At 40.6% G+C, this 17,578-nt stretch overlaps 1 protein-coding gene across 2 annotated transcripts in view; it reads left to right on the forward strand.

Annotated features, from left to right (window-relative positions):
* The first annotated feature begins 1,859 nt into the window (after positions 1 to 1,859).
* CLVS2 (clavesin 2) overlaps positions 1,860 to 17,578 on the forward strand; it is a 68,977-nt gene continuing 53,258 nt past the window's right edge. The window contains exons 1-3 of one of the 2 annotated variants that reach the window (XM_067010691.1): positions 1,860 to 2,316; positions 2,763 to 3,673; positions 15,343 to 15,517. In XM_067010691.1, the coding sequence (XP_066866792.1) occupies positions 3,285 to 3,673; positions 15,343 to 15,517 (564 nt within the window). In that variant the 5' untranslated portion in view covers positions 1,860 to 2,316; positions 2,763 to 3,284. The remainder of the gene's footprint in view (positions 2,317 to 2,762; positions 3,674 to 15,342; positions 15,518 to 17,578) is intronic. The other variant, XM_059083895.2, reaches the window with a different exon arrangement.

The following is a 17,578-nucleotide window of genomic DNA, read 5'->3' on the forward strand; positions in this document are numbered from 1 at the left end:
GATGAAAGACTCAGATGCAGAAAGCACTCTGAGCATCAGCTTATTTGGGGTTGGTTTCCTGAGCCCCAATTCCCACACGCCTAAGAGAAGAGGCTCAGGTTATATTTGCATACACAGTGGGTGGCGTTACAGGAGAGTAGCTCTGAGTTGAAAGAAACCAAATAAACCTGCTTGCCCTTTGCTCAGGAAAGAGAGAGAGAGATACTATCTTCTAAAGCCCTAAGCAAACCTACCCTTCGTTCAGATGGAGGTACTATCTCCAACTGCCAAGGCTCTTCCAAGGCTGTTCACTACGCATACAGCCTTGAAAGGATAGTCTCGAAAACAGGATAGCTAGTGCCTTGCTCATAAGACATGCAGAAACACAAAACGCCGGGAGAACTGTCTCTCCATATTGGTGATGGCTAAAACCTCTTTATACAGTTGATATAAGACATATTCTTCAGTTAGAAACTGAATACTGAATACCGGTCTAAACTGAATTTTTCCATTTTTTTTTGCAACGGGAACCAAAAATTTTTAACAGTTCATATTGCATTCAGAATGCTTTTGAGAGTCATAATCACATGAAGTCCTAGAAGGACCTTGAATACATACAGTGCATAGATATATATAATACACATACATCTATATGGTTTGTTTTCCACCATCCCCATTTAAAATGTAAATTCCCTGAGGATAATGACTTCGTATGTGTGTGTGTGTGTATAATTTATTTTCTTATTCTGGTTCCTACATTACTTTGCACTACTTTAATTAATAAAGTGGTATAGGTCTGCCATCCCTCTTCTTTCTCTTTGTCAACACTATCACCTTAAGAACAATAACAAAAAGTGTGTAATCTGAAGGTACTAATAGTCATCAAATATGACAATGTTTTCTTATCTTCAAGACCACCTATCCATCCATAGAATCTAGGACGATGGCTCACACACAGTGGAGCTCAGTAAATATTTGTTGCACTGAATTAACCTGAACTCAGGACCCCATTCGACAGTCTGTAAGCCAAAAGTTGCTCTTGGTGACATGCTCAGTAACATGTTGTCCTTTGAAAATAGAAAACATTGCTTTTTCTCAAACCCGTAGACAGTCATCTCAAGCTCAAAGACTTCTGTTCATTTATGATGATTTTTGTGTACAGATGTATAAAACTGAGGGAACCATCATATGCATGTCCAGAAATGTGTGTTTTATTATCAGATGAGAAGGAAGTCAAGGAGCGCCTGTTTTTCCTTCCTCCGAGAACTGGTCCCACCTCCCCCACCCCCCACCCCGTGCTCATTTCCATCCTCTTCAACAGGAATTTAGCAGCCAGAGTTTATGGTCGAAATTCTATTCATGTAAGTTCCTCCGGAGACTGAATCATCAGCACAATGCTTTGGAACCACTCTGGTCTTCTTTACTAAATTCAACCTTTCTGTCAACAACAAAATGTGGAAAGGACGCAATGTTTCCGTACTCCTTCCACATCAAAATTACCTCCTACCGGAATTAGCAAATGTATGTCACTGTGAATTACCATCTGCTACAGCTCCTCGCCGCCGGGCAGCGCCGGGGTCTCGCACACAAAGGGTGAGAGCGGGGCGTGGGGAGGCTGCAAGGCGTCGCTGCTCCGCCCGGCCAGGTCATGTCCGCCCGAGCGGCCATCCCGGGAGTGGGGACCAGGAGCAGGTTCAACTTGGGGCTCGGGATATCTGAATGCCACGGAAACTGCGATCCTACCCAAACGAGTCAGGGAGAGAGCAGCCGAGGGCGTGCGCGAGCTGAGTGAGTGCTTACGTCGCAGCGAGATCTGTGCTGGGATGATTAGAGAGGAGTTAGGCTGAGCCGCGTCCTCTTTGAGCAGCCCGGAGGGGCGCGCCCGACTGCGGCCGCCGGGGAGCGGCCAGGGGGAGACTCGCGCCCCGCAGCCGCCGCCCCGCCGCGCCCACGGTCCCGGCGGCTCCGGGCGCACAAAGACGGCGGCTACCCGCGTGGCCTTCTCCATCCAGGCGTTCGATTCTCGCTCCCTTCCTACTCCTCTCCCGAAGGCGTGAATGGCAGGGCCGGGCGAGAACCTGGGGCACCGGTGGCCCTAGCTCTGCTCCCCCCCACCCCTCCTGCAGGGAGAGGAAGCGGGCTGCTCGCGGACGATGTGGTCAGGGCTGCTCCCCAGAGCGTCTTCTGCCCGGGTCCCAGCTGCCGTCCCTCTTCTCTGCTCGCTGCAACCCCCCGAGAGGAGCTGATGCTGCTATCGCCGCCGCCGCCTCCGAAGCCGCGGCCGATGGATGCCAGGGAGGGACGCCTTGCTTAGCGTCCCCGCCTCCGGGTTTGCTGGTAGGAGCCGGCTGCTCTTTCTTCTCTCTTGCTTTGGGGTATTATAGAAAAGGTTTTATCCTCCACTCCTTTTTCCCACCCTCTCCTCCCCCAACCCTGCATTTGCAATGTACCTTCCCGGCGAGATCCCTCCCCCCCAACCTCTCCGCAGCAAGTCCGTTGAAATAAAGGGCTAGAGGAAGGCAGAAGTTGGGGGTGGGGTTGAGGGGGGAGCCCACGCTGGTGCCAACGCCACCAAACCCCCTTCTGGTGCCTTATGAGATCACGGTGTATCCAGGAGGGGAGGAGGGAAGGTGCGCTATCTGCAGAGCCTCCACCTAACTGGATCACAGTCATTTTAAATGGAGCCCCACAAATGTCTTAGAAATAGCATCTTTGAATAAGTAGAAGGAGAAATAAGCTCCTTCCCCCCTCTCTCTCTTTCTCTCTTTTTCCTTCTGGCAAAGACGCTCTCTCCCCCGCCCTGAGCTCCGCGCTGAAGAGCCGCCTTATTATTAATCAGAATTTCCATCGTTATCCCTGGCAGGAGCATCCTTCAGTAGGGACCGCAGAAGCATCCCAGTGCTGGGGCTGAGATGTGCATGGGGGCTGTTTCGGTTACATCTCGGAAGAGAAGAAGACAGCACCAAGATCAGCACCACCCGTGCGGGGTGCAGTTGGGGGTGTTTTGTTAGGAGGGAGAAAGGACAAGAAGAGGAGTGCTGGGCCGCCAGAGGTCCACATCTCTTCGAAGGAAAGGGACAAGGGAACTAAAGTGGGACGTTGTTTTTGGGGGGTGGGCAAAGAAGTTTACATCCTTCATAGAAAAGGTGTGGGGAAGCAGCAGCAACAGGGTACTTGACTGGACACCAAGACAAATCGTTTCCTGTGAAGAAGAGGAAGCAGGCCGGCGTGTGGTAGTGACCAGGGCCAGCGGTGTGGTGGGACAGCCAGCAAGAGAAAGGCAGGGCTCAGGAACACGCAGAACAATGACTCATTTACAGGCTGGTCTCTCTCCTGAGACCCTGGAGAAAGCCCGCCTGGAGCTCAATGAGAACCCAGACACACTGCACCAGGACATCCAGGAGGTGAGGGATATGGTCATCACCAGGCCGGACATTGGCTTTCTCCGCACAGATGATGCCTTCATCTTGCGCTTCTTGCGGGCCAGGAAGTTTCATCACTTCGAGGCTTTCCGCCTCCTGGCCCAGTACTTTGAGTACCGACAGCAGAACCTGGACATGTTCAAAAGCTTCAAGGCCACTGATCCTGGCATCAAGCAGGCACTGAAGGATGGCTTCCCTGGGGGCCTAGCCAATCTGGACCACTATGGCAGGAAGATTCTAGTCCTTTTCGCTGCCAACTGGGATCAGAGCAGGTAAGTCCTAAATCCGAACTTGTACTAGGGCTTCTTTTACTCTCCCATTTTCCAGAATTTATCTTGAGTAGTGTCTTAGTTTTACAGCTTTGACGTTACTGTTTATTTGGCTCGGGGCGGGGGGGGGGGTGGGAGGTGGGGTGGGAAGAGAAACTGGAACCAAGAAATGCGTTGTTGGTGGGCACCCTGGTGTGTGGGGGGGACTTTTATCTTTACCTTTGAAACTCTTACTTCACTAGCACCCGTTTTCTACTGCAGCGTTAGGTGCTTCATGAATCATATTATTGTGCTGTATAATCAAAATCATTCAATAGCTTCTAAATAAAGCTGCTCATTTTTTCAACTCCTAAATAAGTTTACTGTTCTGTGGAGAGATAAGTATGAGAATGGAGACAACTTTCCCTCCTTCCTCCCAAAGAAATTCTTTTTTTTTTTTTTTTTCCTAAAGAAATTCTTAAACGGGATTCATCACCATCATCGTCCTCCACCTCTTCCTCCTCATCTCTCTCTTTAGTACTGTGGTTTTATTTTTTTAAGACTACCCTGGCATTCAACCAAGATCAAGTAGTTTTATTGCTTGGAAACTTTTCGGCTTGGTGATGTGTAGAGGAAGGAATAATATGATGTGTGTCACTTCAATAAAAAGGAAGAGTTGTCCCCTCTGCTGCTGAGCATGCTGCTGACCCTGAAAATAAAGGCTGACTTGTGTACTTGTTCTACACCTGTCACTAATCTAAAGAAGGTGTTTCCTGTCTGATGTGATTTTTCATCATTTGGAAGGAAGTGAAAAATGTTCAGATCTGTCACTTGTAGACTTTTTGAGCTCTCTGGCTTTTTAATGGAGGAGAACTAATATTCTTACTTCATCTACATTACAATAGAAAAAAACAGACAATGACTCTTCTACTTCCTCACTTGGAGGAGTTATTTTCTCAGATTGAAAAATATAAGAAATTATAAAAGACCTTTGTGTAAGGTAGTTTCAATTAAGTTTGAAGTTAAATAAATGTCATGGAACTTAAAAGTGTTACCAGAATTATGAATCATAAGAAGCTTGTTGTTAAAACATCGTTGTATTTTTAGTGCAGTGAATGGTGATTTTTGTTGCATCTGGTTAGTTTAAACCATCTCTGGAGCAACTTTAAAAGACTTTTACAGTTACTGAGAAATCTTATGGATCTTATAGATCTCTAGATAGGCTTCTCAGAGTCTTGGGATTTTAGAATGCAAATTAATATTTTTAACAGGTGTTTAACCCTTCAGTTGGTCTCCTTTTCCCTGTAATTCTACGTTGAGAACTACTCCAATTATTTTTTAGGTAAATATAAAGATAAACTACTACCTGAAGAATCATAAAGCTAAGAAACTCATAGAGTTAGCCATTGAGGGGAATGGAGTTCTCTTTCTGTCTCTTACTTTGGTTAATTATAGAGATGTTACTCTACTCTTTATCAGGTAGCAAAGTTTAAAGGCTCGTGAAATGCCATCCTTTGACCACAATTTCCCTTTAAAAAGTTTTTATTTCATCTAAGAAGTACATTGTAGGGTTATGCAAACCAATTATTGTGTATATCAAAGCTGAAAAATTTTATTCAAGAAACAACCTAGTATTTCATGAGTTAGACTGGAACTTAGTTTATTGAGTTGCCATGAAATGAGAGCTGTGGAAATTGTATATTTAAATATGTCTCAAAGTCTGTTAAAGATATCATTAGGGGAGCAGATTGCCCTTAGGGAGACATGAACATACATCAAACCTATTTTCATTTATTTCTATAAGTGAACTAATATTGACATTGATTTATAAACCTAATAAAGACAAAAGCCACTTGTAGTTCTCATGTATGTGGAAAGGTGATTATTTTGGACTTACTAAAGAAACTATGTTTTAGTTGTCTATCTCATGTTTTCATGTGAAGGATGTTACTAGTAATCAAAACATATCTCCCTGGAAATCTACAATGGGAGGGGACTTATTAATTGATATGTAGAACTATTTCTTTAAATCTACACAAAATCTTAAATATTAAAACTTTGTACATGTGACATTAAAAATGAAAAGCCATGTCCTGTAAAAATACCTTACAGGGCCTATAGACTAATAATTGTGAATTCAATTTCTGTGGTTGGAAATGAACAGGTATGATCAAGAAGTTTTAGTTGGGCTTCCCTGGTGGCGCAGTGGTTGAGAGTCCGCCTGCCGATGCAGGGGACATGGGTTCGTGCCCCGGTCCGGGAGGATCCCATGTGCCGTGGAGCGGTTGGGCCCGTGAGCCATGGCCGCTGAGCCTGAGCGTCCGGAGCCTGTGCTCCGCAACGGAAAAGGCCACAACAGTGAGAGGCCCGCGTACCACACCCCCCCCAAAAAAAAAGTTTTAGTACTTCAAGATCAAAAGGTATACAAGTTATTTGGAGCTTATCTAAAATTCAGTTGAGTTTCCTCCACCTATATATTTTTTAAGAAGTCCCTCCCTCCTTTTCCCTGCCTGCACCCCCCAATCCCATATCTACATGTACATATACAAGGACTAGTGGATAAGCAGGTCCAGCCTCTTGACATCCTCTGTAAACCTTTATCATTGGGAGATGTGCATGAGAACTGTCTCTGCCCTGCTCTGAAACCAGCAGGACAACTGCCTTTCTGACAGTGCCCAGAGTGTCACCAGCTCTTTTCCTACCTTTGGCCTGAATCCCCTTCCTTCCTCCACTATACATTTGCAAGGCTTACCTGACTTGACTCCTACAGAAGTCTCTGCCACCTTCCCTAGGTGTTTACCTTATGATGGCTCTGTTAGCTGGATATGCCATGTGCCAAATTCTCCTGCTCCTCATCTGTCCCCTGTTCTGTGAGTGAGGTGTTCTCACCTTCCTGCTCTGATCCCACCAGTCCAAACAACCTGGCTCCCTGAAGAGGACTGCACATCTGAACATAATTCTAACCACCTTCTAGAGTTGTTCAGTGAATTACCTGGCTTTCAACAACTAAAAAAAAATAATAATAACATTATTAAAAGAGACAAAATAGCATTGTTTTAAAGAAAGAATAGGTGGGAATTGTCCAGGATTACACAGGGAAATTCCAGAAATGAAGTAGAAGAAAATGTCCCCCTTTATTTGGATAACAGCTTATTTCCAACTTCCCAAAGAGAATAATCAAGATTTTTTGTGAATTTTGAAAAACTTTGTAAAGAGTTTTGTATAACAAAAAAAGACTAAGCCTCATGTGATTATAACAGCACCTGAACTAGAGTTAATGTTCAGTAAATGTTTGTCGAGTTAAATTGAGTTATGCATTTTTTTAAAAAAGAATTCTAAGCAGGAAGTTATCTGATATATACTTTCTCCTCTATTGAATTTTTAGGACAGTTTTCTGTGCTTCTCAGGAGACTGGAAACAGTAAATGTGTGTGAGATGGTGACTATAAATAAAATAGTGTCTCTTCCTCTTGCAATATAGTGCAGGTCAGTTTCAGGTTATTGACAGTAACTGGACCATTTCCAAAGCCTTTACAAGAAATATAGAATCTTCAGGAGACTGAGGTATAATATTTACAGTGTACCCACCTTCTAATACAGCTAAAAAAAATATTTGAAATACTGAAATGTCAAAATGACTTTCAGTGTGGTCTGTGGTTCTTTTTAAAAAAAACATAGAACAGGTTTCAGATGATTTGTTACATTCATTGAGCAGGCTATCCTTGGCAAAGATTCACACAATTTTATCTTTTTTTTTTTTTCAAGTCGTCTAACATAATTTCTGAAAACAAAAGTAAATCCCACAAAATTAAAAACAAACGGATTGTTACCCTGCAGCACTGTGATGCAGTAGTCCTCCATATATTACATGCTGTCTTGCTTTCTTGAGTGACAGTGCCCTGCTTAGGACACAACAGATACCTTCAAATTGTCCACCTGATTTCATCAACAGAGTGTAATGGTAATGTACTAAGAAGATAGAATAGATTATACTACCTTAAGAAAAGGAAGTTTGGAACGAAAGTAGATTGTGGTCTAGACCCTAGGGCGTGAGAGCAGGTATCTGAGAAGTCGAAATTCACTGGCATGTAATTATTGGGAATATTCATGAGTAAACTGTGTTACCTGAAACATAGTGATGACATGTATTCTGACATGTGGCCTGTAATTTGTCAGTTAGCCTGCAAGTGATATTTTACCTTCTTAGACTTATAAATGACTTCTCTATACTTAGTACCACAAACAACCAATTGTAAACAAACAATTGATCTGGAATCAGGTTAACAACCACTAGAAAACAATTAAATACAGCGAAGTTAAAATGATTCTAATATAGTGGCAATTCAGAAAGTACTGACCGTCTTGTACCATGTTTGGCTTGTCATAATGGACACTGATTATCACTTATAGTAATGAAACTCTGAAAGGGCTCAAAGACTGATTAGTGAGACAATGCTATGATCCTCTAACTTATCCTGGAATTTGCCTAAAAAATGTACTGTTGTCAGTTTGTTCATTTCTATTGTGTGGTTTTTCATACAGAGGAAAATATTATACAAATGGCCAGCTATTTGAAGCTTCAGTTTTAATTATGACTATGCTCTCATTTATTAAAATAATGTGGCCAATCTTCAAAGGAAAGAAGGTTATGATGATGGTAGCTTAAAATTTTTTAAAAATAGCCATAGACTATACATATTTCCTTTATTCTCAGCCACAAAGCTTTACTCTAATGTGGAAGTGCACTAAAATAAAATAAAATATAAAATAAAATAAAATAAAATGATTAGAAATAGATTAAAACAGACAAGGGCAATTAACTAGTTAATTAGGGAGAAACACTTACTTGATCATTTTAAAAACAAAAAACAAGCCAAAAAAGAGGCTTATTTTTTTGGACTGATTTTTCAAGTTTTCTTGGCTCTGTTTATTAAAATATTTAAATATTTTTCAACTTTTTGTTTCTTGGTGTCATATATCCTGGCAGGGTCAGGAATCTTTACCTTCGAAATCCTAGAGGCACTGCTATGCTGTATTACGGCTGATTTTGAGATTAGGTCAATACTAGGAATGCAGGTGTGGGTTCCATGGGGTTTCTGTCCCAGCAGGGCTTCTGTATTGCTTCCTCATAGGACTGGTCTTTAAACAGATACTCTGGGAACTGCAGCTTACTTCAAAATATGCGCTTGGTTCATACCATGGAAAATGGGAGAGAAAAAAAATTGTCCTGAGAAATGTTAGCGAAATATTGGGACAAATCTCTTTAAAAAAATAGGACAGTCTCTAAAAACTAGGGTAATTATGCAGTAATTAGTGAAATAATCCTGAAATAACAGCAATGACCAAGAGTTCCAAACTTCAGCAGGATGTTGATTGGGTCTGGCCCAAACCAGGCTATTTTCATGTTTCAAATATGCAACTTTAAACAAAGTTGAAAAGAAGCAACAGATTTGATGTTACTGAAGTGCTCTGAAAGGATGTCTCAAAAAATGTGTAAAGATATTTTAAAACACGAGCCAACAATTAGTAAATCATTCAATTATCCTTAGTAAATTACTATATTTCCTCCATTCTGGGAGAAAGATTCAATTCTTTTACATCACTGAAGGCAGGTACATATATTTCATTAACATAGTAAGTGGCACTATTGACATGAGGGAAAAGATGTCCCAGTACGTTGGTTGGGTCCTTACAACGTTGAGTAAAATGAGTGAATAGAATAGTACTTGATTCAAATCAATGTTTTAAAAAGTATACTCTTTTCCACCATTTGCTACATACGTGGACATTTAATAGGTGCTAGGTGCCAAAAGACACATGACACATTCTTTTTACCATCAAGGAACATACGACCTCTCTGGGAAGAAAAAACACAAAAAGCTAAATTAGTCCGGAGAGGTCGTTAAGTGCTAAATGAGGGTACTGCTTGTCAGTTCTGCAAGTTCAGGGCAGGGGCAGCAGGCTGCTCAGTGTTGTATAGAAAGAAAATCACCTGCTCAGGTAATGTAATCCAACCTTTTCTTTTTTCATTTTAATTAATTATTTAACTCATGCATTCATTTTAAAACACTTTTATAGCATATGCTATGTGTCAGGCACTATTCTAAGCACTTTATAAACATTAATTTATTAAATCTTTATCACATACATATGAGGTAGGTTCTGTTAATATCCACATTTTGCAGATGCAGAAACTGAGGCACAGAGCAGTTATTCCACCCCTAACCGCACAGCTAGTAAGTGAATTGGTCAAACTTTTGTGTGTACAGACAGTTAACCAACATAAATCTGGGAAAAGACAATTAAATATAATTATAAGAAAAGCAAGCTCTGATAATTAAAAAATTCATCTACGTTTTAGAAAACCTTGATTAAACATCAGAATGTAGACCATTAGGCACAGAAATTTAAGTTGGTAGAATAAATATTCTGAAGGCAAAGACTGTATTAAGCAGCTAAGCAAACACTTATTCTGCCCTGAGGAAGAGTTGCCTTTTCAATGTTTGTATTTTTTCAGCACAACTTTGTTTTATTTCATTTCATTTTATTTTGGTGGCAGCCCGTGCACATTTTTTAACATTTTTTTTTCAAAGAATGACATTTTTCCTCTAGATGTTTCATTTACAAGGATTCTTTTGCTCTTACTCACCTACATTTCCACAGCAGTAAAATTAAAGCAAGGCTGAGACAACTAATCTGTGCCTAGCGATACAAACCAGACATTTAATTATTTTGGATTTTGTATTTCCTCCAAGGTTTGTAGACTTAGCCTGTTCCCATCCTGACTTTTACAAATGTCTTGTTACTTTTCTTCCGCCAAAGCCCCTTGCTGGGACCAGGTTGGAGCTACCCTGGTACCTGGCCTGGCGCCATGTTGGTATCGACTTTCTGATCTGTCTTCTGACACACAGTGTGCCACTGAGACAGGAGAAAGCAGAAGAGCTATTCATCAAACTCGGTTCTAGGTCTAGGCACCATAAGGAGTGGAGAGCACTGGGGTGTCAGTAAGACCCAGCTTCTCATCTAGGCTTCCAGTTTTACTCCCATAGTGATTTTGGACAAACTGTCTAATTTCTGAGACCTCATCTCCAAAATAATAGGAACTAAGCCAGGCACAGAGACTTTGGGCTTATTTTCAGATTAAGATAATGCGTTTGAAATTGCTTTGGAAATCTTAAACGATTACACAGATAGAGATGTTATTATTACCACTCAGTAATATAAAATACCTTGGTGAATTCATTGACTTTAGCACTAATGATACTCCAAGGCATTAATAAAAGTAATTCTCCTTTGTCTCTTCCCCTAGCACCTTTCTAACACAAAGTGCTTCAGACATTAGAAGATGTGGCATAATGAAAACTGAGGGCTGGGGGCAGCCTTCATGAAGAATTTAATAATGGCTGATTGATTTAGTGACGGAGGGGAAACTGCTTGCTCCTGTGCTGCTCAGCGTGATGCTAAGATGCCAGTTTTCCCTTGTCAGGCTAAAAGAAAGGGCTGGAGAGTAGGAAGGAAATGGCCTGTTTGTGATTTAAGTTGCTATCTGCACTGATTGTAAGCTCTAGTAGGGGATGAGACGTTGTGAGCCCCAGGAGAGAAGCATAGGCTAGGTAGCTCCCCCAAATCTTGTAAGGCCAGAGACAGCAGAAGAAGCTTCCCTGCTCTTGATCACACTGGTACTAAATAGGAGAATTTTTTTTAAAAAAAAATATTATAGCAGTTTTGACTTCTTTCAAGAGCGGTGGTCTACATAGCCCCAGTTGTACTGGTATCATTATTTCATCCTCTCCAAGTTGATTTCAGGTTCAGGCTTTACCTAATGCTGCTTTGGGAAGCACAGTCAGGAGCCAAGAGCTCCATTAATGGGCTACTTTGTTGCTTATGGCTTTCTTTCAACATAGAAGGGAAGAATAGCAATGGTAAAGCTACTAAAATTAGGGTGTAAACCCCAAACGTGAGCTTGTGAAATACTTATTGTAGTGACAGCTAATTTGTAAAATACAACAGTTCAAAAATAGTTTCAAAGAGAATAATGAAAGTAGGATTCCTGAAGACAAAATTCATAAGATGCTCCATTTCTTTGGAAGATATTTTGCGGACTTTGGCAAGATCTCATGTAATAATGTTCTGCTTAGGAATAACCTGCTGAGCTGCTAATGGTAGTAATGTGACATGTTTGACAACAGAGGATTGGAGTGTCAAGAGTGGTGTTTTTTGTTTTTTTAAAAATTTATTTATTTATTTTTGGCTGAGTTTGGGTCTTAGCTGCCGCATGCGGGCTTTCTCTAGCCGCGGCGAGCGGGGGCCACTCTTCACTGCAGTGCGCGGGCTTCTGGTTGCGGTGGCTTCTCCCGCTGCAGAGCGCAGGCCCCAGGCGCGCGGGCTTCAGCAGTTGTGGCTCATGGGCTCTAGAGCGCAGGCTCAGTACTTGTGGCGCACAGGCTGAGCCGCTCCGCGGCACGTGGGATCCTCCCAGACCAGGGTTCGAACCCGTGTCCTCCGCCCCGGCAGGCGGACTCCCAACCACTGCGCCACCAGGGAAGCCCTCAAGAGTGATTTTGACCTGCCCTTTGAATTCAGTTAGCTAGGATGTTTTTATGTTTCTTTTATTAAACTTATACATTAGTATAATGTATGTAAAGATCACCTAATTCTCTTTTTGGAAGAAGATATTCAATTAAAAAACCACTGGTTAGATTTACTCTTGAAAACTTTGCAAACATGCTTTTCTCTATTGATGATCCTGGGATTTGCCTTATTTTCTTTCCTTTGGAATAATGATATGTATATAAGTTTCTCTCTTGATTTGACACAGTTTTGGAAAAACCAAACTTAAAATGTGTTACTTAAAACAAATTGCCTCTTGCTTTCAGCCCTACTGGTGCCATGGTTTATTCTTCATACATACAGTGCATCATTCTTCCAAAGCTGATTGCAGATTCCACTTTTACTTAAGGCTGTTTGGTATTAATGCTATTTGTCATTCTTATAGGAAATGTAAGAATGATCATAATGGCGGGAAGTTCTAAATTGGATTGTTCTAATTTTTAATTTTCTTAACTGTGATATTATTATGAACTTCAGAAATTAAAGTGAATACTTTTTTAGAGGGGGTAGTTCTAAATTTTAACCAGAACTATAGCCTTCCTGCTCCAACTTTCCAGTCTGTGTAGGCTTATAGGCTTTTGTTCACAATACTGTGTTAGGCCATTATGTTTAAAAGGGAGATGAGCCATCCATGAAGTGACAGATAAAGGTATTCAGTCATTCATATTTCCCAGATTTAAAGACAAGTAACAGAGCTCTACAAAAAATTTTATCTCATGTGCTTATGTAGTATTTTGGGATGCCATAGCCTTAGGCCTATAAATACCCTGTATACTTTCCAGAGATTTAAAAATAATCTCTTGATCCTTGCCCCACACAGTAGTAATAAGCTACCTAAAGATTATAGTTAATTTTTAAGTAAAATGTACAAGCAAATATTCTTTAGTTCTGATTATACCCTGCCTAGTGCACTGTCTGTGGTTACCATTACAATAAAAAGCATGCTATGTGTGTATTCCAACCAACATTTACTGAACACATGCTATATACCTAGCATTGTGCAAATGCTTTCACCTGAATCATGTCTTTGACTTCCCTTCCCATGCCCCCTCCTCCCACCTTGCCACTGCTAGTGAGATGCAGTGAGATAATCATAGATACTCTCATTTAAGGGAAGTAAGCCTCAGAATGGTAAATCATTGACATGTCCAGGGCCACACAGCTAATGAGGGACAGGAAGAGTTTCCGACTTGAAGTCTTCTGACACCACGCCCTTTGCTTGATTAATGCTGGGACCCTAAAGAGATTCTATTCCAAACTACTGATTTTACAGATGAGGAGATGAGGCCCAGAGAAAGTGAGAAATTGCCTGAGGTTTCACTGTTAATTATTCCTTCCTTTCTGAACTACTACACTTTCTCCATTCGCCTCCAAATGTTTTTAGAAGTCAAACTAGAACTACTCCCTCACATGTGCTCACTGTCTCACGCATCTTCCTGGTGAGCCCATCGCTTCCACTGAATCCCAATGATTTCCACTCCTAAGCCACCCCCCTCCCCACACCACCTCTTCCCTGAGGTCAGGATTTCTTTCTCTCCCTTTTCCCTGATACCCCCACCTGAATGTCTGAGCAGAAAAGTAAACTTGAAATGCAGGCTGCTAAAAATGGAAAATTGTTAACATCTTCCATACATTTACTAATCCCTCTTGAAATGCTGGGATCCCTTCTTGGAGTAATTATCTCATTTTCTTCTCAGCTCAGATTGCATTACCTCCTTCACTTCCTTGAACATAGGATTGGTATGCTTTTGATTCTGGAATTTTCAATCTTGAGCTCTCTCCTGAGTTTGGAATTTACTTTTTCAGATGTTTACTTGATATATCTTTCTGGGTTTACTACATGCTCATCAAATACAACGGATACTATCCAAATTCCACATTTCCAGCCATCCTCAACTGTATCCTCTTTTTGCATTATTGATTTTGATGGAAGATTTTTACCATCTAATCAGAATGAAGCTAGAATCTGTGTGTCATCTTATACTCTTCCCTCAATCTTAGCCCTCACATTTAATTAAGTATTAAATTTTTAAAAGTTTACCTTTAAGATACTTCTCAAATTTGGCTTCTTTTCTTTTCTTTTTTTTTTTTTTTTTTCCCGGTACGCGGGCCTCTCACTGTTGTGGCCTCTCCCGTTGCGGAGCACAGGCTCCGGAAGCACAGGCTCAGCGGCCAGAGCTCACGGGCCCAGCCGCTCCGCGGCATGTGGGATCTTCCCGGACCGGGGCACGAACCCGTGTTCCCTGCATCGGCAGGCGGATTCTCAACCACTGCGCCACCAGGGAAGCCCTAGCTTCTTTTCTTCTTACTTCTGCTGCCTTTGTCGAGGCAGTGTCTTAATGTACAATTAGTGTCTTTGCACTCTAGTCATTTTAGAAGAAAGTAAAGAGCATTTATGGGGTTTTTACTGTGTGCCAGGCACTGTGCTAAGTTGCAAGGTAGAAAATGATAAAGTCTTGACCCCTCAATTGGGATGGCCTATGTAATAACAGACAGGTACATTTTCCCTTTTATTTTCATTGATCTCCCTTTCTTTCTGTCCATCCCACCTTTCCTTTTTTCTTTTCTTTTCTTTTATCTTTATGATATAAACTCAGTACAATTAAAATCTGTTGACACTTTCAATCATAACTGTTTACATATAGTGTTGTTTATTGATGAAACTCCTTCAAATCTCATTCTCAAATTTTCCACATGTGAAGATATGAAATGTCAGTACTACTGAGAGCATTCTTGAACTATTTAAAAGTACCATGCCTAGTTTTTAGGGTTGTTGAAATGAGATTTTATAAACTCATAGGAAGGCCTAGAAGGAAAGGAAGAGGTTTTAAAATATAAAACAAATTGTAGTGTTTTCAAAAGCATTGGAATTTGTTTTGGTAGAATGCATGTTAAATTCTAATATGTCCCCTGAGTATAGCAAATAAAGTAAACTTCATCTTAAAAGAAGATTTTTCAACAAAATCATTTCCTTAAGATTCTTGATGTATTTTAAAAGGGAATTTTTAGTATGCTTCACAACTTTCTATAGCTTCTACAAAAGTGGTTGTCAGATTTAATGCAGCACTTTTCTGTTGCTGATAGGTACACACTGGTGGATATTTTGCGTGCCATCTTACTTTCTTTAGAAGCCATGATTGAAGATCCTGAGCTTCAAGTGAATGGATTTGTTTTGATCATAGACTGGAGTAACTTCACCTTCAAGCAAGCCTCTAAACTTACACCAAGCATGCTGCGCTTGGCTATCGAAGGCCTTCAGGTAATGATTTACAAATTACCCAGTTTCTCAGTCTCCCATGTTTGGCTTATCTGTGGTAGAACAACAGAAGATCTTACTTAAGGAATAATAAAAGCACATTTTAAAAGCTGGTTTTCAAGCACAAACACTAACTGGACAAAGATTCATAGAAGAAAATCTAGATAAGTGCCAGTGATGATCTGGGAGTTTTAGCTTGATAATCAGAACAAGCAACATCTTCTGCATTTTAATGATTAGCTATCCAGGCTTTTGTTTGTTTGTTTTTCTTTCCTTTTCTGCGTATAGTTGTTAATTAGCTAAATGTTTGCTTCATTGTTCCATTTAGTTGCCCAACAACTGTTGGAAAGCCAATCAATCAATATGTTTTTTGGTATCTAAGATATGGAATCACTGTTTTGAATTACTTCTTTAGACGTAATTGGGGGTTTTTTTGCTCTTTTTTTTTTTTTTTTTAATTGTGGAAGGGCCATGATGTGGAGTTGACAGATGAATGGTGCATCTTCTAATGAATGACATTTAACTGGTTGGGAATTATAAAATGGAAAATCAGTTATTATTTAGTGGCATGTTATAAACCTAATATTGACGATTTCTTTTTAAGCTTTAAGGTGTCTTTTTTCTGCTCTCTGCTTTGCTTTATGCTACTTTATATATACTATTTATGGAATAAAATTTAAATTCTTAAAAAGATTTGCAAATTAATTCTTAAGTGATGTTATTCAGTATTTATTCTCAGTATGTTCAACATGCTTTTTAGAAGTTTGCAGCAGTTAGTTTTTATAACGTTTATCACTGAAAATATCACAAAATAACTAATTTTATCGTTGTCATTCATTAGCTCAGGATGCTAGATTTTTTTTTTTTTTTAAGTAGAACAACCAAAATTTTCTAGATCTCTGCTTCACAGTAATTTCTGACTGGGTCTATAGGCACTTAAATTGAAGGATGATGGCCCCCTAAAAAAAGGTCACTTCTCCAAGCAGCAGGACATCTTAACCAAATTGTATTCACAGTTTGGGTTTTGCCTCTGGAGTGAACAAGACACACTGATCCTTTTCTCTGATAGGCTTTCCCTGATGCAGGTTTCCTGACTTGCTCTTGGTGAGTCAGCCTTGCTCCTACCTTATCTTGAACTACACTTTCTTTTTAACTCCATAGAGACAGTTAATAAGAGTTGGGAGGGCATGGGGAAACACAGTGTTTGGAAATGTGTGTATCATATAGGATCAGTCCTAATTCTGCCCTCCTGCCATCAGCGTGTAAAGTGTTCTTCACTTTATAGAGAAAATTGGTTACCACCAACCATATTACTTAACACAGAATGGTAACCTAGCCTTTTATAATCGTGATCCCAATGTAACTGTCATGAGGGGTAGTCTAGGCCTTCAGCATATGAAGAACTGGAGAACTCATATTATTTCCAAAAAATTGAAAAAAACAAACAACTCAAGGATAGACTCAATATCTTGCTGTTTGCTAATTTACACACTTTATGGAGTCATTTAATAGTAATATGATAAGTCCTCGGTGGAGGAAAAAACTGACCACTTGGACATGTTTGGGAACTTCCCCATTACCCATGGCTCCTATCAGGACTTTTTGAAGTGCTGAGGGTCAGCCCAACAGGAGCTACAGTCAGATTAAACCTCTGTGCTTGTGTTAGAGAGGGAAATGGTCCCCCCCTCTGCAGGGACCTCTGCTGAACTGCCTTATCTCTATTCCGCATTACTGTCCCAATCAGCTTTTCTTGCTCCCAGGACCCAGACTGAGTAAGCAGGGTTGATTCCTCCTGGTTGCCAACTGGGAAGCCACTTAAAAGAAGGGAGCTCCTCCTGGGAATAAATTTGACATGTTACTAACTTTTAAACTCATTTTTTCTCTAGTTCAAATTAATTTTTAAATGCTCTATAGCTATGTCTATATCTGTGTCTATGTCTATATTGATATATATAAACAATGGTGATTTTGAATAGGAATATAAGATGTGCTAAAAATGTTCCATTGTGACATGTGTGATTTCATATTTACTTCCATACCGAAGTAACGTTTTCTGACTTTTCT

The sequence above is a fragment of the Kogia breviceps genome, chromosome 13 (genome assembly GCF_026419965.1).
Source record: "Kogia breviceps isolate mKogBre1 chromosome 13, mKogBre1 haplotype 1, whole genome shotgun sequence".
Taxonomy (NCBI): domain Eukaryota; kingdom Metazoa; phylum Chordata; class Mammalia; order Artiodactyla; family Physeteridae; genus Kogia; species Kogia breviceps.